The 22162-nt window shown below is 39.9% G+C and overlaps 1 protein-coding gene across 1 annotated transcript in view; it reads left to right on the top strand.

Moving 5' to 3' along the window:
* Positions 1–22162, top strand: part of AR (androgen receptor) — a 294693-nt gene that overhangs the window by 165828 nt on the left and 106703 nt on the right. Inside the window, exon 2 of the mRNA XM_059678799.1 lies at positions 12443–12594. Coding sequence (XP_059534782.1) covers positions 12443–12594 — 152 coding nt within the window. The remainder of the gene's footprint in view (positions 1–12442; positions 12595–22162) is intronic.

The following is a 22162-nucleotide window of genomic DNA, read 5'->3' as shown; positions in this document are numbered from 1 at the left end:
ATTCCTCAATTTATTTAGTATTTTTGACTCTCTGTATTGTTTTATAACCTGCTCTTCCAGTCTTTATATAGTGGCCTCATGTAGGAGATGAACCTTGTCACTCAAACTTGCCTCAACTATTTGTTGTCTCTCAAATATCTGTGCTTGTCTAAGTTGCCTACTATAATTTTATAGCTCCCAGTAGTTGAGTATGTGCCAAGACCTGTCAGTGTCTTAAAGGGAAGGATCTCAATCAGCACCTAAGTTCAAATATATCAGTCCTTTGGAACCATAGGCATAAGCCCTGCTGGCCACCAGAGCCAGGTGATCTAGAGGTGTCTCCTGAGCAACTGGAGTTTCTAGACAAGTGTATACCTCTTTTCTGGTTGATACTGGCAATCTGGAGAAAGGCAGAAAACCAAGATGGCATCAACAGCGTACATTCCTTGAGAGCAGCTCCATAGACCTATAAATGTATGCCAAATCTGTAGTATTCCCCTCATGCTGAAGCTCCAGGACAAGCAAATAGGCCTTCTCTAAGAAGGACCGTGAATGCGCCTCAGTCTACACTCTGTGCAATGCCCTGTAGGTTTTATTCTTTCTAGAACTGTCTCTATGATTTCTACAGTCCTGTGGGACCCAGGAATGAAAGCCCCAAACCACCCCAGCTACCAGAGCCTAATGATTAAGGGCTGTCCCCTCTGCATTAACTAAAAACTCCCACAAAGCACCAAAACAAAATGGACACCATGCATAAACACCAGTGAAATAGACACTGGCTCTCTGGAGCATGGCAAAGGGTGAGCACAAAGATAGTAGGTCTTTGAAAAGAATTGCAGTCAACCCCAAATGTATGTTTAATTAGAAGCCCGCCCTACTGCAGTCAAAATGACTAAAAAATAGACCTCTTTTATAGAAAGACTGAACTCCTGGGTCTATCAGCTCTTTAAAAAATATATTTATTGTTGAAAGTATTTCAGATGTTCCCTTTTCCCCCTCATTAGCTTCCCTTCTCCTCATTCCCTCCCCTTACCCACGCTTTCACCATGCTATTGTCTGAGTCCATCTTTCTGTGTCCTGGCGGTGGTAGCTGTTTACAAACTCTTTGTCCATTGATTACAGTTCTGTGGAACCAATGAGCATAAGCTCTACTGGCCAAAAAACCAGATGGCCCTGCAGCATTCACAAAATGTTGGCACCATACAAGGTTATGAACCCCTCTCTGGGTGATGTCAATTATTACAGTCCAATCATACCAGGATCAGAATCTCCTCTGGCCTCCAGACAATGAATAGATACCCAATAGGTTGTAGCCACAAAAACTGGAGCACCAGACATATCTAAAAGCTCCCTTCCAGGAGATACTGGTGCTTTGGGGTCACAGCAACGGGAGAGCATGAAGATGGCACCCACAAATCTCAACCCTCAAAAAGGGTTCCAGCAGATTCCTAAATCTGTATGTTAAATTAGGTGTCTGCTCTCTGTCTGCTGCTTTAATGTAAGCAGGTGAGTCTCCTTTATTTTATTTAAGTCTGGGCATAATTGGCTGACTCTGAGCTGGGCCCTGGGGTGGGTAAGTCCAAGTGTTCAAGCCCTTTAAGAGTGGTTTCTCAGATTGTTATTGTCTTGTGGGTCTCAGGAAACATCCCCTTTGGTTTTTCAAAGTTACATATTTTGAGGGCTTGTCTCTCAATGTATATCCTGAAAGTTGGGATGCCTGATATGGCATTCATTCCTTGGGGCAAAGCTTCAGGTTGGGAGTTCTTTCTCAGCTGTGGGACACTGCACCAGGGTGGGTTTTATGGTGAGATTGTTTCCTAGCCTCTTTTACCCACTTCAATGTGGTCTTCTCATTTGACAAACTTGTAATTGTTACTCAGACAGCCTTTAGTTTTTTTTTTTTTTTAGACAGCCTTTAGTTTTTTTTTTTTTTTATTAAATCTTTATTGTTCAGATTATTACATTTGTTCCTCTTTTTCCCCCCCATAACTCCCCTCCTCCCAGTTCCCGCCCCACCCTCCACCCTCACTCCCCACCCACTCTCCTCATCCATAGGTGCACGATTTTTGTCCAGTCTCTTTCCGCATCTCCCACACCCCTTTCCCCCCCAAGAATAGTCAGTCCATTCCCTTTCTATGTCCCTGATTCTATTATAATCAACAGTTCATTCTGTTCATCAGATTATTTATTCACTTGATTCTTAGATTCACTTGTTGATAGATGCATATTTGTTGTTCATAATTTGTATCTTTACCTTTTTCTTCCTCTTCCTCTTCTTAAAGGATACCTTTCAGCATTTCATATAATCCTGGTTTGGTGGTGATGAACTCCTTTAGCTTTTCCTTATCTGTGAAGCTCTTTATCTGACCTTCAATTCTGATTGATAGCTTTGCTGGATAAAGTAATCTTGGTTGTAGGTTCTTGGTATTCATCACTTTGAATATTTCTTGCCACTCCCTTCTGGCCTGCAAAGTTTCTGTTGAGAAATCAGCTGACAGTCGTATGGGTATTCCCTTGTAGGTAACTGAGTTACTTTCTCTTGTTGTTTTTAAGATTCTCTCTTTATCTTTTGCTCTTGGCATTTTAATGATGATGTGTCTTGGTGTGGTCCTCTTTGGATTCCTTTTGTTTGGGGTTCTCCGCGCTTCTTGGACCTGTAAGTCCATTTCTTTCACCAGGTGGGGGAAGTTTTCTGTCATTATTTCTTCAAATAGGTTTTCAATATCTTGCTCTCTCTCATCTTCTGGCACCCCTATAATTCTGATGTTGGTACGCTTGAAGCTGTCCCAGAGGCTCCTTACACTATCCTCGCATTTTTGGATTCTTTTTTCATTTTGCTTTTCCGGTTGGGTGTTTTTTGCTTCCTCGCATTTCAAATCATTGACTTGATTCTTGCGCTCCTATGGTCTGCTGTCGGGAGTCTGTATAATATTTGTTATTTCAGTCCGTGTATGCTTAATTTCTAATTGGTTCCCCAATATAAGATCGAGGGTCTCATTAGTTTTCTTGTAGATCTCATTAAGTTTATCGGCGGCTTCTAAACAGTTCTTGAGAGACCTTAAAAGTGTGGTTCTGAACTCTATATCTTCCATTGACAATTTTGTCCTGTTTCTTTGTCTCCGCATTTTGTTATGCTTCCTTGGTGCACCCCCTAGTGGTCTTTGTTCGCAGTCTTATAGTTAAATCTTGATTGTTGTAGCTAATCCCAGGGAGGGTTTGACCTCCAGGCCAAGTGGCTATGAGAATCAGCTGTGTCAGCAGTGAGAGAACTTCTGTCCTCTAGGGAGGTGCTAATCTAGCCTTTGCCTGAGGCTATCCAGCAAATGCCTCTGTGCAGGGCTTGGGCGGGGCGGGTCGCACAGGATCAATAGGGTGGGCCGAAGAGAGCAGTTATGGTGGCTCTCAGTCTTGTCCCCAGGGGCTCTGCCTCTCTGAGTCCCAGCAATGGCTGCAAACCTCGGAGAGAAAGCTGCACTCGCTCTGACCGAAGCCAGACAGTCCCGCTTCTCCCGTTTGAGTCTGGGTCCCTAAAGACTCGCCCGGATCTGGAGCTCAGAGTCTGTGACTCCCTCCCGATTGAAAACGCCAACCGCACCCTCCACCGCCAGCCCGCTCCATGCACTCCGTACCTCAGAATTTGACTTCAGCACTGCGCCTCCTCTGAGTGTCCGTGTGCGTTTCTCTTTCCTCCTAGTTGTAGGACTTCCACTCAGCCAGCGTTCCTGTGGTTCTGGGTGATGTCCCTTCCGTTTTTTGGTTTCACTTTTGAAGTAGTTGTTCAAAGCAGCAAACTCCGGCGTTAACCTATGCCGCCATCTTGGTTTAATTCTAGTTTTTATTTTTTTAAGATGAAATTGTTTTCATAGGTAGCTGTACACTCAGTGTGTCTGTGAGAGTAAGTGAGTTCTGGATCATCCTGTATTGCCATCCTGAACCAGGAGGACATAAAGGCCAAATCTTCAGAGACAGACAGTAAATTAGTGTTGACAGGGTCTGAGAGGAGGAAGGTCCAGGGAGTGACTGATAAAGGGCATGGGGTTTCTTTTTAGGGTAATGAAAATGGTCTAAAATTAGTTTGCTATACCAAATATAAATATGCCAAAAATGGTGAATTTTATGGTGTGTGAATTATATATCAATTAACCTCTTAAAATAGCCTAATTAAATTAAAACTAGGCTATAACATAAATATTATGTGATCTTGGCAGTTTAGAATAGTGGAAAACTATGGATTAAGGGGGAAACATTGCCAGGTATGAATTCTGGCTTTGCCACCTACTAACTGTATAAATTCAGACAAGTCATTTACCTTATCTAAATCTCAGTTTGCATCTCTTCAAAGTAAGAGTAAGGAAACCAACCTCAGAGATGTTTGTGCCCACCCCCCGCCTCCAGAGGTTATTTCTTAGACTCTAGTTCTTTTACCAGCTCTCAATTATGCCATTTTCTCATGAGATTATTACAACAATGGCCATTTATTAAACATTCTGCCAGCAACATTGTGGGCTGCCTTTCCTTTAAAATCTCATTGAATCCTCTTAGCAGTCTTATAAGTTCTGTATTTCTTTGCCCATTCTACACATAAAGAAATTGAAGCTACATGATTTATTTAAGGTCATTCTCTTAGAGTGACAGAGATTGGCATGAAAACCAGATCTTCTACCTAAATATATTTTCACTTAAACAAAACGCATCATTAATCAGAATTAGAAAGCTATGAAACAAAGTCAAGTAATACTTTTAAAAGAGAATATGACTGTCCTCTTGGACAAGCAATCATCAAATTTCAAATCTCAGGCTGGCAGCAAGAAAAGAAGCTACCAGTATTATGTCATTTTTGTCAATTTTTCCTTTGAAATATTCCTTGTATCCACAAAAATGTAGGCACAAAGGATCTATGAGTAGAGAATAACTTCGAATTCTCTTGTTTTTATCTTAAAAATTCGTGTAGAGATGTCATTAAATTCCACAGTGTGATTAATAGCAATATTTGAAATTAGTAAGCATCAGGAAAAAAATATGATGCTCTATAAAGATGTTTGGCCCTAACCGGTGTGGCTCAGTGGATAGAGCGTTGGCCTGCGGACTGAAGGGTCCCAGGTTCAATTCTGGTCAAGGGCATGTACCTTGGTTGCGGGCACATCCCCAGTAGGGGGTGTGCAGGAGGCAGCTGATCAATGTTTCTCTCTCATCGATGTTTCTGACTATCCATCTCCTTTCCTCTCTGTAAAAAATCAATAAAATGTATATATTTTAAAAAAGATGTTTGGTGTTTTCCTAAATCCCTTCTTGTTTGAAAAGTACAGAGGTATGTGTAAAAAAGATATGCTTTTACATATCTAGTCTTTTTTTCCCCTCTCTCTCCACTTGTATTTACCTTTCCCTAAGAGCTAAGAATAATTATCTTTTTATTTTAAGTATATTATATATTTCCCTTTTTATGGCAAGACGAAAGGTGAAGGCAACCTAGACTTACAATGTGGCTACATGTGGCAGGCAGAGAGAAGGACTTAATGAATATTATTTTATGTAATTATCAGAAAAGCCCTCAAAGGAATAATGTAACACCAGTCTCCAGATAAAGCCCTGTTGTATTGACATTCCTTACCCAAACAGGGTTAAACTGGCCTGTGACCTCTGCATTTCACCCTGCTTTAATAATCTTTGGGGACCTTGCTTAAGTTAGACCCTTTAAAGTATCCCCAAGTAAGGGAGAGAGAGAGGGAAGGAGAGAGAGAGAGAGAGAGAGAGAGAGAGAGAGAGAGAGAGAGATATTAAGATTATAGCTTAGTGCTGAGGGTTTCTCAGCTAAATTTCCCATATCTGAACTGGCATAATACACTTTTATTTAACTAACTGTGAAACTTCTGGAGAATAGGAAGTGGTGTTCTGGTTCTGAAAATTCGCATTCTATGCTGCAGTGCTTTTGCTTCAGACTCATAAAACTGAATGCCTTGCATCTGGATAATAAGTGAGAGCGTAACCCAGGAGAGTCAGGAAAAAAAGTCTCAAGTAATTTCTGTACTTGCTCTCCAAGCAAATCTCTGTGTACTTGCAGTTAGGATGCTAGTTAGTGGGATATTAGAAATTTCCAAGGTTCTCTTTTTTACTTTTTCTTTTATTATGTGCTATGATAGCCATACAACATAATATATGTAACATATATTATACAACACAATAATAAAATGAACACTCATGAGCTGTGATTAAAGAACATCAATCTCATTTCTCTTTCTTTTTAAAATTTTTGTTCACCGCTCTAACCCCAGGACATAGTATGATACCTGTTATGTAGTAGCTTCATAAATATGTTTAAATAGATGTTTAAATCAATTTGCTTTCTCCTTTTTTATATCATTACCCCAAGCCTGCCTTCAGAGGAAACAACTATCCTATATTAAAGTTTATTGTTTCCTTGCATTTTTATGATTTTTTCACACATACATTGTTTACTTTTGCTTCTTTTTGAACTTATGTAATAGAATCATATAATATGTACGCTTTTATGAATTATTTCTTTTATGCAACATTAGTTTGTGAGGTTCACTTATGTATAACTATATTATCCTCCTTGTCGTTGCTGAGCTGTATTTTATTAAATGAGTGTACTTAACCTCTCTCCTGTCAGTGGATGTTTCTGCTTTTATAAACAAGGCTACTCTGATCATTTCCAAACATGCCTCCTGGTACAAATGTGCGTGAGTTTCTCTCACAGGGGTGAGGAACGTCTGGCCTGCGGGCCATAAAAGGCCCATGAAATCATTTGGTCTGGCTCTGCCAAGGCATTAAGGGTGAGTTAATTAAATATTTGACCAAATATAGCAGGCTAATTTTTAATTTGATAATTTTGTATGGCCTGTGAATGATGTTATAAATATTCAAATGGCCCTTGGCGGGAAAAAAAGGTGTCCTATTCTTGCTTTAGGATATAAACCTGGGAGAGGAACTGTACTTGGAATTTTTATTTCCAATGCCCAAAGGTCAGCCCATGAGTCAGAACTGCAATGTGCCATATGTCCACACTAGGCCAGGGTTAGTGGGAGTGCTGTCTAAAATATTTTGACAGAGAGAGGAAGGGGGAGGTAGGCAGAAATTGACCTGGTGAGGTCAGGAGGTATCACAGATCTCTGTTCAAAGTGGGTTGTAGTTAGGAAAACTTGAGTTTCTAAAATCGTCTTCATTATTTCAGCTCCTCTTTCTCCCCCTTTATAGTTATTTTTGTGCAGGATGCATTTCATTAAATGCATATCTAAAAATGTTGATGACTTTCTTCAGCCTTTAAACATTGATTACAAGTTTGATTTATTACATTATTTTAAACAATTTGAACTGTATTTAAAAATATATTTTATTTATTTCAGAGAGGAAGGGAGAGGGAGAGAGATAGAAACATCAATGGTGAGAGAGAATCACTGATTGGCTGCTTCTTGCATCCCCCACACTGAGGATTGAGCCCGCTGCACTGGGGATCAAGCCCACCACACTGGGGATCAAGCCCACCACACTGGGGATTGAGCCTGCCACCTGGGCATGTGCCCTGACCAGGAATGGAACCATGTCCTCTTGGTTCAAAGGTCAATGCTCAACCACTGAGCCATGCCAGTCCGGCTTTAACTGTATTTTAAATTTTAGTATAGATGAAAATTTCTATTTCCTAAAGCCTCTTTCCCAAAGTACCTTTTATTTACTTTATGTAGGTTTCCATTTTGTTTATCTAATATGTATTTTGCTTTCTTTTTTTAATTTATTTTTTTAATTGCTTAAAGTATTACAACGGGTATTACATATGTGTCTCTTTTCTCCCCCCCCGCCCTTGACTATCCCCTGGCCTCCCCCAACCCCCCAGCGCCCCATGTCCATTGGTTATGCATATATGCATGCATACAAGTCCTTCAGTTGATCTCTTATACCCCTCCCTCCTGCCCTCCAACTTTCCCCGGCCTTCCCACTGCAGTTTGACAATCTGTTTGAGGCAGCTCTGCCTCTGTATCTATTACTGTTCAAAAGTTTATAATGGTCTGTATTATCCATGAATGAGTGAGATCATGTGGTATTTTTCCTTCATTGACTGGCTTATTTCACTTAGCATAATGCTCTCCAGTTCCATCCATGCCATTGCAAATGGTAGGAGTTCCTTCTTTTTTACAGCAGCATAGTATTCCATCGTGTAGATGTACCACAGTTTTCTAATCCATTCATCTACTGATGGGCACTTAGGCTGTTTCCAGATCTTAGCTATGGTGAATTGTGCTGCTATAAACATATGGGTGCATATATCCTTTCTCATTGGTGTTTGTGGTTTCCTGGGATATATTCCTAGAAGTGGGATCACAGGGTCAAATTGGAGTTCCATTTGTAGTTTTTTGAGGAAACTCCATACTGTCTTCCATAGTGGCTGCACCAGTCTGCATTCCCACCAGCAGTGCACAAGTGTTCCTTTTTCTCCACATCCTCTCCAGCACTTGTCGTTTGTTGATTTGTTGATGATAGCCAGTCTGACAGGTGTGAGATGATACCTCATTGTTGTTTTGATTTGCATCTCTCGGATGATTAGTGACTTTGAGCATGTTTTCATATGTCTCTTGGCTTTCTGAATGTCTTCTTTTGAAAGGTGTCTATTTAGGTCCCATGTCCATTTTTTTGATTGGATTGTTTATCTTCCTTTTGTTAAGTTGTATGAGTTCCCTATAAATTTTGGAGATTAGGCCCTTATCAGATATGACATTGGCAAATATGTTTTCCCACACAGTGGGTTTTCTTGTTGTTTTGTTGATGGTTTCTTTTGCTGTGCAGAAGCTTTTTATTTTGAAGTAGTCCCATTTGTTCATTTTCTCTTTAGTTTCAAGTACCTTAGGAGCTGTATCAGTGAAGAAATTGCTTCGGCATATGTCTGAGATTTTCTTGCCTTTGGATTCTTCTAGAATTTTTATGGTTTCCTGTCGTACATTTAAGTCCTTTATCCATTTTGAGTTTATTTTTGTGTATGGTGTAAGTTGGTGGTCTAGTTTCATTTTCTTGCATGTATCTGTCCAATTTTCCCAACACCATTTATTGAAGAGACTATCCTGGCTCCATTGTATGTTCTTGCCTCCTTTGTCAAATATTAACTGAGCATATTGGTTCGGGCCAATTTCTGGGCTCTCTATTCTATTCCATTGATCTATATGTCTGTTCTTGTGACAGTACCAGGCAGTTTTGAGAACAGTGGCTTTGTAATACAGCTTGATATCTGGTATTGAGATCCCACCTACTTTGTTCTTTCTCAGGATTGCTGCAGCTATTCGGGGTCTTTTTTTTATTCCAGATGAATTTTTGGAGAGTTCGTTCTAGATCTGTGAAGTATGCCGTTGGTATTTTAATGGGAAGTGCGTTGAATTTATAGATTGCTTTGGGTAGTATGGACATTTTAATGATGTTGATCCTACCAATCCATGAGCACGGAATGTTCTTCCATTTGTTTATGTCTTCCTCTATGTCTTTTTTCAATGTCCTGTAGTTTTCTGAGTATAGGTCTTTTACCTCTTTAGTTAAGTTTATTCCTAGGTAGCTTATTTTTTTTGGTGCGATGGTAAATGGGATTGTTTTTGTAATCTCTCTTTCTGAAAGTTCACTATTGGTGTATAGAAATGCCTCAGATTTTTTGGGGTTAATTTTGTATCCTGCTACATTGCCAAATTCATGTATTAAGTCTAGTAGTTTTTTGATGGAGTCTCTAGGTTTTTGTATGTATAATATCATGTCGTCTGCAAATAAGGACAGTTTTACTTCCTCTTTTCCAATTTGGATGCCTTTTATTTCTTCCTCTTGCCTAATTGCAATGGCTAACACTTCCAGTACTATAAAATATATTTTTATTCTGCAAATTTATACTAATAATTGATAATGATGTCACTATCATCATCATCATCCCATTTACCCATATATACTTTTATGCCTTTCAAAAAAATTCCTGTCTTTGAGGTGATTTCTCATCTGTAGCAATCTGTACTCTGCTCTATTATATCATCTACTATGTTATTTTTCAGTTTCTTGCTTCCTATCTTTCTTTTCTATAAGACATTAAGTTGTTTAGAGGCAAAGATAATATCTTGATCAATGTTATATCCCCAGCACCTAGCCCTGTACCTAGTCCATTGGGCTAGCTAGGTTCTATGAGTTGAATTGATTCAATGTGTTTAATTTCAACCTCCAATCTCATAACATGGTCAGTTATTGGTTACAAATGCACAAGTTCACTTAATTTTTCTGAACATAAGTTTCTTGTCCTACAATATAGGGAAGATACAGAGTTGGTGGGAAGATTAAATGGTATTTTGTATATGAAATGGCCTAACACATAGGGCACCTAAATGCATGACCTTCTGATTTTATTTGAATGGTATGTATTTGCTACAGAAGTCAAAAAAGTGGGAAGAAGGTAAAGACATTTCCAAAAAGAAGAAGGAGGAGAGAAGGAAGAGGAGGAGGAGGAGGAGGAGGAGGAGGAGGAGGAGGAGGAGGAGGAGGAAGAGGAGGAGGAGGAGGAGGAGGAGGAAGAGGAGGAGGAGGAGGAGGGAGGAGGAAGAGGAGGAGGAGGAGGAGGAGGAGGAGGAGGAGGAGGAGGAGGAGGAGAAAACTGCTTTTTCTCCTTGTTTTATGAATAAGGATGGGGGACACAATTTTTACTCAAAGAAATGACATTTTTAGCCAAAGGAATAACTTTCTTAGCATTAGGCTCATTTTTATATGGAAAGTGAAACTCTTTTCCTGTGGATTTTGTCACCTTGTTTGTCTTGGTTTTGTGGACAGAGTCCTGCGGGCTTTCCAGCTAAGATGAGAAAAGGAAAGCTTATGAGGAGAAAATACAGGCCACCATAGTCAGCTCCTGGATTTACATATTCTCAGAACTTTGGGAGTACTTTTTGTTGTACTTGGGCCTTGAATAAAGGTTAATATTTGTGTCTTAGAGATAAAATGCATATCAAGTGTAGCCTGAGTGAAGGCTTTCTTTCCTCTTGCCCTGCCAGGGCTGCTCATTGGTAGATTGAAGGGAAGAAATCCTTTATTGCTTTTAAAAAAAAATCTGATGACTGTGCTGAGCATGTTTAGCAAAGAACCATGGGTTTAAAGTGAAGGTGAGTAGCGAGAATACAGCAGGGTAATGGAAACTGTGTTGGGTTTGAAGTCAGCTAGTCCAGGCCTTGGTGTCAAATATCTTGGGCTTCTCCTCTATGAGTCTGAATTTCTTCATATGATATAAGAAGGAAAAACTCTCACAGAGTTGTTTTGTGGTGTTGAAATCACCCCCACATGGCAAACAGGCTGCCGCTGCCATTAGGGCTTACATTCCTTCCTTAGTAAGAAAGAAGTGCTCATGAAAAATAGTAGCTGCATTCCTGTAGATGAGAATATGGGAAATTGTCTGCCTGAGGCAGATTAACCCAAGAAGTCACTTAAGTTTTGTTTAATGTGTAGGAGAGAAAAAAATGACCTTTGGGTAGTAGGAGCCATGTTGTTTGTTTACACTTGAATTAATTACTATGGGAGACTAAGAATTACCCATTCCATTAAGTTTTAGGACTGGATTTCTGGCCCACTTCTTCACATCCACCTAAGACTCAGAGATGGATATTCTTGGCAGTTACACTAGGTAACCACTGAAGCTCCATCCTAGCCAAAGGAACCCATGAGTATTGTAATGGCCAAGTGTTGAGATGGTAGCCTAAGAGATTTCGAGAATCAATGGCCATCATTTCTCAACAATAGCTTCATGCATAGGGATTCTGCTACTTTATGTGGTAGAATGGGTTTGGGGGCATATCCATGTGATATATATAGAGACTCCTAAGAAAAGTGAGGGATTGGGAGAAAAGTCAAAAGAAGACTTCTATGATAAAACTACTTATGATCCCTCACTGTGTATTCGTTTCAAGGAAGTTTTATCTTTTTGCCTAATTTATATAATCATTCACAACAGTAGCACAGAAGTATGGGTAACATTATTCTTATTTGCAGATGAGAATGGAACTGAGAGACTAGGGCAAGGACACAAGACTGCTATGATGTTTAATCTGGTTTAGCCATAGGTCTACCTTTGGATAAGGTAAGGTCATAAGATTGGCTTCATACCATTTATTTGCTCTGAAATTATTGTCTGACCATCATCTTAAGTTATATACCTTAACCTCATATTTCTGCCTTCATATTTCCCTCATGTAGACATAGCCCATAAGATTGCTGATCCCAGAGAACTTGTCTAATTCCTTAACAGGATCCATAAAGGCTCTGTCCATGTGAGAGGAAACCCTGCAAACATTATCTCTAGAAGTATTCCCCCAAAAAAGGCAGTTCCACACTGACTGTATTAAGCAATGAATGATAATAATGTACACATGTAGTTCACTCTTCAAGATCTCAGACTTCTACCCTCCAATTTCTGCCAACTACTGATGTGTATTTCATTATTTCTCTTGTGTCTTTCCAGTTTGGAGACTGCCAGGGAACATGTTCTGCCCATCGACTATTACTTTCCACCCCAGAAGACCTGTTTGATCTGTGGGGATGAAGCTTCTGGCTGTCATTATGGAGCTCTCACTTGTGGAAGCTGCAAAGTCTTCTTTAAAAGAGCTGCTGAAGGTAAAGGGTCTTGCACACCCACTTCTATTGTTCTTTTTCCTTTATCTTCTAGAGAGAGGCACTAATTTTCCAGGGCCTCGTATTTTAATCATCTCAGGGATGAGGTCACTGGCAGGGCCCTCTCAAAGTTTTTCAGAGCCTAAAGAAGCAAGTTTTTCTTATTTGGCCTGCTAGCTTCAACAGTGTTGGTAGTACAGGCAATGTAGGCAATGAAGGTGGTCCCAGCTGGTACTTGGGACTTGGTGGGCCCTAGAAATGAAAGAAAAATTAATGATTTGAAAAGATTTAATTTTCTCTCTACTTGTGTTCCACTCTGCTGCTAGTGGGGGAAAATTTGTCCTTATTGGAGAATTTAGAAGTAGAGATACTCCAACTGAGTCCCTAGCCTGTACTTTGTTATGAATACAAGCTTGTTCCTTATTAAAGTCTCCCTGGCCTCAGCCCCAGAAAAGAAGTGTTCTCACTGTTAAGCAGACCATCAGTCTATGCACCTGCTCCCTCCTGCTGCTGCCTTCTTGATGCCCCTTTGCATTAATAGTTCCTAGGTAGAGAAGTAACCAAAGTGATGAAACATTTTTATTCTCCTCTCCAGAGACCTGCTCTCAGGGCTGTCCATTGGTACAGAGTCCCAGGCTAAGTTGCATCTTATATTTGGCTATATGGACTGAAGACCTGGCTCATTAATCTTATTTAGCTTAGAACAATTCATGTCTGCTCAGCCCCCAGAGGTGCTCAGCCTACATCCTATAGAGGGAACTCCCATTTACAGACCATCTATATATGCTAGTGCCTCCTTCCTTCTCAATCAATTTGGGTCTAAGCCATTTATTCACTTTACTCCCCCATCCTTCTAATGGCTTCCTTCTCAAAGAAACAGTGATGAACAGCCTGTAAACAGACACTCTGCTCAGGGAACAAACTCAGTTGCTAAACACCAGTATCTACTCCTTCTCTCACTTTCTCTCAAGGAAGTACTTTCTTCTGAGACCTTTTCCCCCTGTCACTAGGCCTAAAAATGTTGAATTCCATGTCAGAACCCAAACAGACAGTCTTTCCTTATGTAAAGGCTACAAACCCTTTAGGTAGTTTTGAAAGTGGAGCTAAGTAAAGCCACACCTTTCACCAGGAATGTGATGACACCCACAGAGGAACCAGAGAGCTCTTGGCATCTAGAAAGAGGTAGCAAATGTGTGTCCTTTAATGACCTCTCCAATGATAGCCAGTTGGAATGATGATTGTATTTCCATCATTTTGGCCAGGTGGCAGGGGTACCTATAAAATGGACAGCTGTTATTATTTTTTTGCAGTCTCTAAAGCAACAAGGAGACAGGTAGCATTCAGTATTACTGAAAACATGCTGTGTATTCCATCCATACTCCTGAGTGGCCCAGTGCTACTGCTTATGCTGGGCTAGTATAATGTCTAGGGCACCAGTGTCTAGGCCTGTATAGTTTGGAAAGAGACACAGAAAGCAGTGCCTTCTTTTCTTAAGAGTACTTACAGAAGGAAGGCCTTAATTTGGAGTAAAAAGGAAGTGAGGAGCAACTTAAAATACTTCAGATTACTCTCCCTACCCCAGTGAGTGCCTGCCTCTTCTCCATACCCTGTCATCCATTACGTCCTGCCTGTGAAGCAAAGAATGAAGCTGAGTACCTGTCTATAGCTTGTGTGTCAGTAAGCCAGCCACCACAGTAATAGCAGTCATATCAGATGGCAAAAAAAGTTAAAGTAAGCAAGCAAATTCAATAGATAGATTAGATTGTAATTAATGCTCCCTCTGGGTTTTACAAATCTGGGTCATGATAATGCTGTTGTGGAAAACCGGGGAAATAAACATACTGTGAAAGGGAAGATTTTGCTGTCATAACATATTCCACCTAGGAGCTTTCTGCAGAAGTTAGGGCTGAAAGAGGGAGACAGGCAAAAGGGCAGCTGGCAAGGCTGCTTGGGATGAACTCTGCTATGACATGGATTTGATGTATTTGAGAATAAGGAAGAGAAGGGAGAGGGGCAATCACTCAACTTACAGAACACTTGGAAATCCAGCAAGGTGTCAAATGTTCCAGACCCTAGAAGCACTTAAGTTAGGGAAAACTGGTTATATTTTCTTTGAGAAAATGTGCCATTATGAGTTCATGGGGCCAAATGCTCTTTACTGTTTGAAATATAAAAAATAACCAATGGATTCCTTGCGAAACTACGACTCCCCTTGTTTCCTTTGGATGTGGACCCCATGTTCCAATTCTGAGCCCTTTGAGGGACAGGATAAGGTGGTTTAAAAAATATACACAAAACAAAGAAAAAATTATTGGTGTTTTCAATCTCCTTCCATCTGTAAAGCTTGGTGACTGGAGTTTACTGCCATCATTATCTCTATTTGAAGGCAGGGGCTATCTTATTACCCTCCGAGAACATTTATTGGTTTGTTTGTTTTTTCTCCTTTATTAAAATGCATCTTTATTGTCCAGATGTCCTTTCTCAGGTTATTCTGAATCTGCCTGGTTCCAACATTGAATTCCACCTGTACTGGAGAGAGTGGAAGCACAAATCTTTCTCTTCCTCACTTGTTTGTCATGGTTAGTTAACTCAGACTGGGTATTCATGGTGTTGATTACCACTTTATTCATGGTTTCAGAAATCTCTGGACTGGGCACAGGTACAAGACTTAAAAGCCTGGCATGTCAGACAGAAGTCCATTTCTAGATTTGGTAGTTCATAAAGCATGAGGCTTTAATGTTGTCATTGGTTCAAGGCTTCACATAGAGTCAATTGTAATATAGCCAGGTTTTCCTGTTGAGGCAAAAGAAGAGGAGAGTGTGTCACATTTTCTCATTGTTAGTAATACTGGGAGTTTGGGGTGAGGGTGAGGCTAGTCAGGGAAGGATCTGAACATTTTGAGGTAAAAGATAATGGTACTAGGCCTTGGGGGTAAAATCACTAAAATCTGGTTGATGGAAACTTAGTGAAAGTATTTGTGTGTATGTGTGCATGCGTGTGTGCGTGTGTGTGTGTGTGTGTGTGTGTGTGTGTGTGTGTGTGTGTGTGTGTGAATGGGGGCATGGGAGCATACACTCAGGAACTTGAAGGGGTGGTTTATGAATTAGAAACAGTCATGAGGAGAATCAGCTAGCTGGTAGAGTGGGTGGGATGAGCAAGGAGTTGAAAGGGGAATCCATATTGGATGCTATCTAAAAAGACAGGCAGTCTAAGGAGAGTTATATCTCTATGCAGGGGTAAGGACTCAAAGGGGCTTTAGGTTTGTGTCCCATATATGAAATTCCCTCCTTTGGACCTCAGTTTTACTTATCTATAAAATAAAATACTTAAACTAGATATTCTAAATATTCTTCCAGCTTAAAATTCGTGACAATTTAGCAAATTACAAACATCTCAATTATTTCAGCAAACACATGTTCATTTGTACCTGTGTGTACTTTTGATTTTGCTATCCTTGTATACGGCAAATCCTACTTCCCATTCTCTTAAAGATCTATCTTTATATAGGGGTAGAATCATCTGAGAGAGTGCACTGTAGATAAATTGGGTTAAAACTCATAAGTCTGAGATTTCTCTTTCCCTGGCATTGTGACCATGGCTGGGTAACTTCCATTTTCTCATCTGGAAAATCAGGATATGAATCCCCATCTCTACCTCATCATGTTTCAAAGAGAGTTAATTAATTCATCATGTGCATTATGTGCACAAGAATTTACTATTTTCAGACATTTTCTAGTAAAACTTTGGAGATTGTACATCCATTTGTTTTGTACACATGGAGCACTGTTTGGTACACATCATAAATTGAAACTGTAGTTTACATTCAGGAACTCAAAGAATTACACCATCCTCACTGATGTTTACAATATGTCCCAATTTAGTATCCTTGGCAAATTTTATGTAAGTATGGCTTTGATTCTCTCTCTTGTCTCAGGTTTTTGTGAGGGAAGAAATGTAAGTGAACCCTCATTGAACTCTTTCTGTCCTTTAAATCCACTCTTTCCCACCTCAACTCATGTGGAACAGAATGTTACTTCTTGTTTGGAATCTTGCACAGAATTTTTGTGCACTTCAGTGTTCTCTTTACTCTCTGGCTTTTTGGGTAACTTTTCGCAGAGGCAAGTTAACTATGCAAGGGGGATCTACTTGCAGCTTCAACAGAAGCTTAATCAGGTATCTTTGGCCAAGGAGTTGACTGATCTTGATTGCACAAATCCAAGAGATCTTCTCACAAAGCTCCTCTTATCTTTTATTTGTTTCTGGTTTTCTTAAATGCCATAGCCAGCCAGACTTTAGATCAGGGGTTGAAAAACCTTTTCTGTAAGAAGCCAGGTAGTAAATGCAGGGGTGGACAAAAGTTGTCATACAAATAAATAATTAATAATGAATGATACAAGAATAAACTCTGTGTTTCGTATACTCACTATTGTAAACCTACTTTTGCCCATCTCTGTATATTTATGGCTTTATGGTCCATATTGTTTGTGACTCCACTATTCAACTCTGCCTTTGTGAAGGTGTGAAAACAGCCCTAGACAATATGTAAACTCATAGGAGTGGCTATATTCCAATAAAACTTTATAGGCCCTGAAATTTGAATTTCACTTAATTTTTACATGCCATTAAATACTATATTCCTTTTTATGTTTTCAACCATTTAAAATCTAAAACATCATTCACAGCCCCCAGGCCACAAAAGAACATGCAGCACACTGGACTTGGCTTGTGGAGTGTAATTTGTTAACTCCTGCTTTAGATGGTTGCTCCTGTGCTTACAAATCTGCAGAGTAAAATTCATTCCTTCTTGTCTCCTGATGTTTAGTAACTTTCTAAATTATCTAATTTTAAACATTCTTCTGAGTTGGCCAGTCAATTTTTTTATGTCTATCTTTCCCCGAATGCCTGGTCTGGTGGCTTCTATGTCCTATGCATCCTTTTAATAAACAGGAGGAAAATAAGCACATCTAGGAGTGCTAGAAGAGAATACTTTTATATGATAACAGTGCTCCATGTTTAGTAGATCACTCCCCCTTGAAATAGAGGAGCAGTTGAAAATTTTCACATATTTTATAGTCTTTAGCAGTGTAAGTGTGTGGATAACTCTGAAATATATACAAATGAGTTTTGATGGATGCCACATATACTCCACATTGTAAAGAGGAAGGGCTTTGGAAACTCTGATACAGTGTTGTAGAAAAACCCTGTCCCATAAAAAGTAAGTCTCAGGTGTCCAGCTGAGTTATGGATCTGCAAAAATAGGGCTGCATGAAAGCAGGAGGATTGTTTGGGGGAACATTATGGGGTTCAGAGGTGGTTAAGAGGAACATCATCAGATGCAGCAGGTCCTTTAACATGCCTTCTTTAAAAGCTTTTGTGTCTTCCTTCCCTCCATGTTGAATTGTATGTTATTGTTTTAACTCTATTCTCTGGGAATTTTGGAAGCAGGCTACTTTCTAAGGAGTAGAAAAAGATACAGTGCAAAAACACCAAATTGGGCTCTAGTTCTACCATTGACTTACCATGTGGCCTTAAGTATGTCTTGTTCCATCTGAACCTCAAAACCTCCATCTGAATAGCAAAATGATTGGATTAAATGATATTAAAGTTTTTAGCAATCTATATATATATAAAAGCCTAAGCAACCGGCCAACTGGCTGGTAGCTATGACATGCACTGACCACCAGGGAGCAAATGCTCAACACAGGAGCGGAAACCACAGGCATGGAAACATGGAACAGACTGATGAATCTCAGAGGGAAGAGAGGAGGAGGGAGGGCGGGAAGATTTTAACCAAAGATCTTATATACATACTATAGGATTTGTGCACTGGCAGGGTCCCTCAGCCTGGCCTGCGGGGATCAGGCCAAAACAAGCTCTCTGACATCCCCTGAGGGGGCCTAGATTGCGAGAGGGTGCAGGCCAGGCTGAGGGACCACACTGGTGCACAAATCTGTGCACTGGGCCTCTAGTAAATCTATAACAATCTAAATCTTTAACAATAAATCTCTAAAACTTTACATACCCCAGATGTGTCCATTGGCTAGTAGTTAACTTTATAAACATCAGACTTGGGGAATAGACAGACCTGAGTTCAATCCTTAGCTCCAAGACTTAAGTGACCTCGAGCAAATAACTTAACTTTTCTATGCTTCTGTGAGCTCACAGGGCTATTGTAAGAACTAAATTATGTATAACACAGCTCCTGGTGCCCAGTAACTGTTGGTTCCTTGGTCGTTGGTATACATACAGTTATGGTGTCCTCTAAGTATGCAGAAAGGAAAGGTCGGAGATATCAGTGGTCGTCCCCTGTTAAAGAAGGCCTTGGTTTGGTGTAACGTTCCCAAACAATTCCATACAGTGTTACTTAATTAGTGATCAGAAGCTCCAATATAATTTGTATAAGAATATATCAAAGGCCAATCTGTTTCTCTTTCCTCTGGCTCCAAGGGCACTATAAGTAACATTTCCAGACATCCCAGCAAAGATGGATTCATTACAGTGCCTGAATTCTAGGCTTTGTAATTTAAGGTTTCAAAGCTCTCTGTGTATCTTCTGACCTCTCTGGTAAATTCAGGTCCACAGCCATAGGCCAGGAGAAAAGCTAACAAAGGTCATAAATTATCCTACACGTTCTTCAGCCTTTGGTTTCCCTTGTCCAACTAGAGGCGTGTCTTAAAGGATATTATGGCCAGATTCAATAGAAACCTGAGCTAACACCTGTGTAAATAAAGTTTTGAGGCTTCTTTTCCTGAAGCCAGATGGCTATTTTTTAAACCCAAGCCAGATTATCTTTTATCTGTAGTGCTGTCTCCTATATTCTTAGTGCTTTAGACCCCTTGCAGAGGTCCTCAACCTGTGGGTCGTGAACAATGAAAATACATCCTGCATATCAGATATTTACATTAAGATTCACAACAGTAGCAAAATTACAGTTATGAAGTAGCAACGAAAATAATTTTATGGTTGGGGGTCACCACAACATGAGGAACTGTATTAAAGGGTCGCGGCATTAGGAAGGTTGAGAACCACTGCTAGAGGAATGGGGTTTGGTTGTAGTGTTTTTGTTTTATTTGATTTTTTGTGGGGGAGGAGGCCATTCTTTAAAAAACAGGCCTTGGTATGACCTGTGATGCTACTGTGTTTAAAATTAAATTCTGGTGATATAACAAAACTCATTCTGCTTCCCATAGATTGGTTTCATATCCCTTCATCCCCACCTTCTCCTCAATTTTGAACCTTTTAAAAACCAGACAATCAAAAACTAGCATGTAACATACCACTTATCTCTAACCACTACCCAAATTATCTTCAGATCTTGTACAAATACCTATGTAGAGAGGAGGGTTAGCACCTGCCAATCATTACCTAGTCCTTGAGGTTCCTTATCTCTACTCAGCTTCAGAATATAGAAAATGTTGGCTCTTCATGTGTATTGTTTATGACTAAGGACCACCTACTTCCTACTCTACTACAGGGTCTCTTCTGCCACCTGACCTGTGTAGCCTCTATGACTTCAAAAGTCCTCTGTAGTTCATGACACTTTGAAAGTGTTTTCTTTGTCTCTTTTGCAACTTGATGAGGAGTAGCCAACAAGTTTAGGTTCAGATTATGATTCCAAGGGAACAGAAATTAGATATAAGAAACAAAAGGAAGGGGTGTTGCGATGTGGGATGATTTTTTACATACATACAGAGCTCTATAAAAATAATAAACTGCTCTCTACCCAGAATCCCTATTTATATAGTGGTAAAAGACTTGATTTGAGTCCAACATTTGTTAACCATGTGACTTTGGTAAAATGACACTCCTCCCTGAGACAAGTATATTCCAGACCTTCTGCTTGATGTTGGAAACTCAGTGATGAATGAGACAGGCTCCTTCTCTCAAAGATCTCAAAGTTTAATGGGTGATAGCTATGCAGAAACAAAAAATTAAATACTGATGTGATAAGTGTCATAAGAGAGATAACTTCAAAATGGGACAGATATTACAGAGAAACTAATTGATTTAAATCATAACTCCCATAAAGGTGTTATCTAGTTTCAGTATTTTCACCACCCAAGGATGACAAAATGTCACAGTAGGCTGCACCATAATATAATTAAACTATTCCATTATCTCATTGTATGCCCACACTTTCACCTTCCTCACCTTTACTCAGCCTTCTCCCTCTTCCTCAAGCAAATCTTTCTCCACATCTTCTTATCCTTAAGTAATACTTTCCTCCAAGGCTTCACTCAGAAGCCCCCTCCTCCATGAGGCCTTCACCACATTGAAAGGTACTCCACCTTGTCCTATACTCCTACAGTACTTCATAGGTGCCTCTCTTGTGGTTCTTACTTCCTACTTTATCTTTCAGTAATGTATATAACCATCTTTTTTTTTTTTTTGTCTCTGCTAGACCAAGCTCTTTAGTAGAAGGTTCGCTTTGCTAAAACCATGATTTCATTTTAAATGCATTGGAAACATCTTCTGGATTGTATTGTGCCTGATGGGCTTCAACCTTTAATCTTAAACATGTAAAATTATATCATCTATCTGGAGATATATACTTTCTCTAATGACTTTTTATTTTATTTTTTAAAATATTTTAAGGTATTTTTAGGGAGAGAGAGAAAAAAGAAACATCAATTTGAGAGATAAACATTGATCTGCCGATTTCTGCATACCCCCTACTTGGGATCAAGCCCACAATCCAGGAATATGCCCTGACCACGACTTGAACTAGAGACCTCTTGGTGCATGGAGTAATGCTCAACCAACTGAGCCACAATGGCCAGAACCTAATGGCTTTTTAGAAAGACCATCACCTTAACACATAATTGATTAAAATGTGTTTTCATTTTCTTTAGTTCTTGCCCTGATGCAAGCATGATATAGAGTTGTGGTTTTGTTTTTGTCTCCTCATGCCTCTATTTTTGGATAGTTAGATTATTTACATGTACTTGGATTACATATATCTACATTACTTTCTGTTTCTTTACAAGTTTTTCTTAGAACTCATTTTCACCAGTGGAAATACTGGGCAAAATGCAGGTGTTGGGGGTGGAAGCATGTGATGGGCAGATCTTTAAGAATGGTAGGTGCATTGGAGAAATTTGAGGGAGGCAAGTGGCCATAGAGATATCAAAAATCATGTGTTATGACTTAAGAATTTATGAAAGGCCCCCCTGCTTGAAAGTATTTTTCCACACATGGTCTGTCATAGTGTCTGAAACTCTCATCATATATGGAACTGTTTTGGAATACTTATCTTCCTGGGACATATTCAGCCATTATCTATCCTATCTAATAATAGACAAACATGGTAATTGACCATACCTTTGCTATGCCTCCCATTGGCTAATCAACATGATATGCAAATTAACCACTAACAAAGATGGCAGCTAATTTGCATACTGCAGGCATACTAATTTCCATCCTGCCTGCCCCACCGCCATCTGGGCCTGCTATCTGTGACCCGGGGTGGCGGGTGTCCCTGTGTGGCCTGACCCGGGGCAGCCGGGTGGTGCAGCAGCAATTGGCCAGCCCACCTAGCCTCCATCTGGGCATCCTGTGTGCAACCCCACCC

The sequence above is a fragment of the Myotis daubentonii genome, chromosome X (genome assembly GCF_963259705.1).
Source record: "Myotis daubentonii chromosome X, mMyoDau2.1, whole genome shotgun sequence".
Lineage (NCBI taxonomy): Eukaryota > Metazoa > Chordata > Mammalia > Chiroptera > Vespertilionidae > Myotis > Myotis daubentonii.
This window is presented reverse-complemented; position numbering and strand designations above follow the sequence as displayed.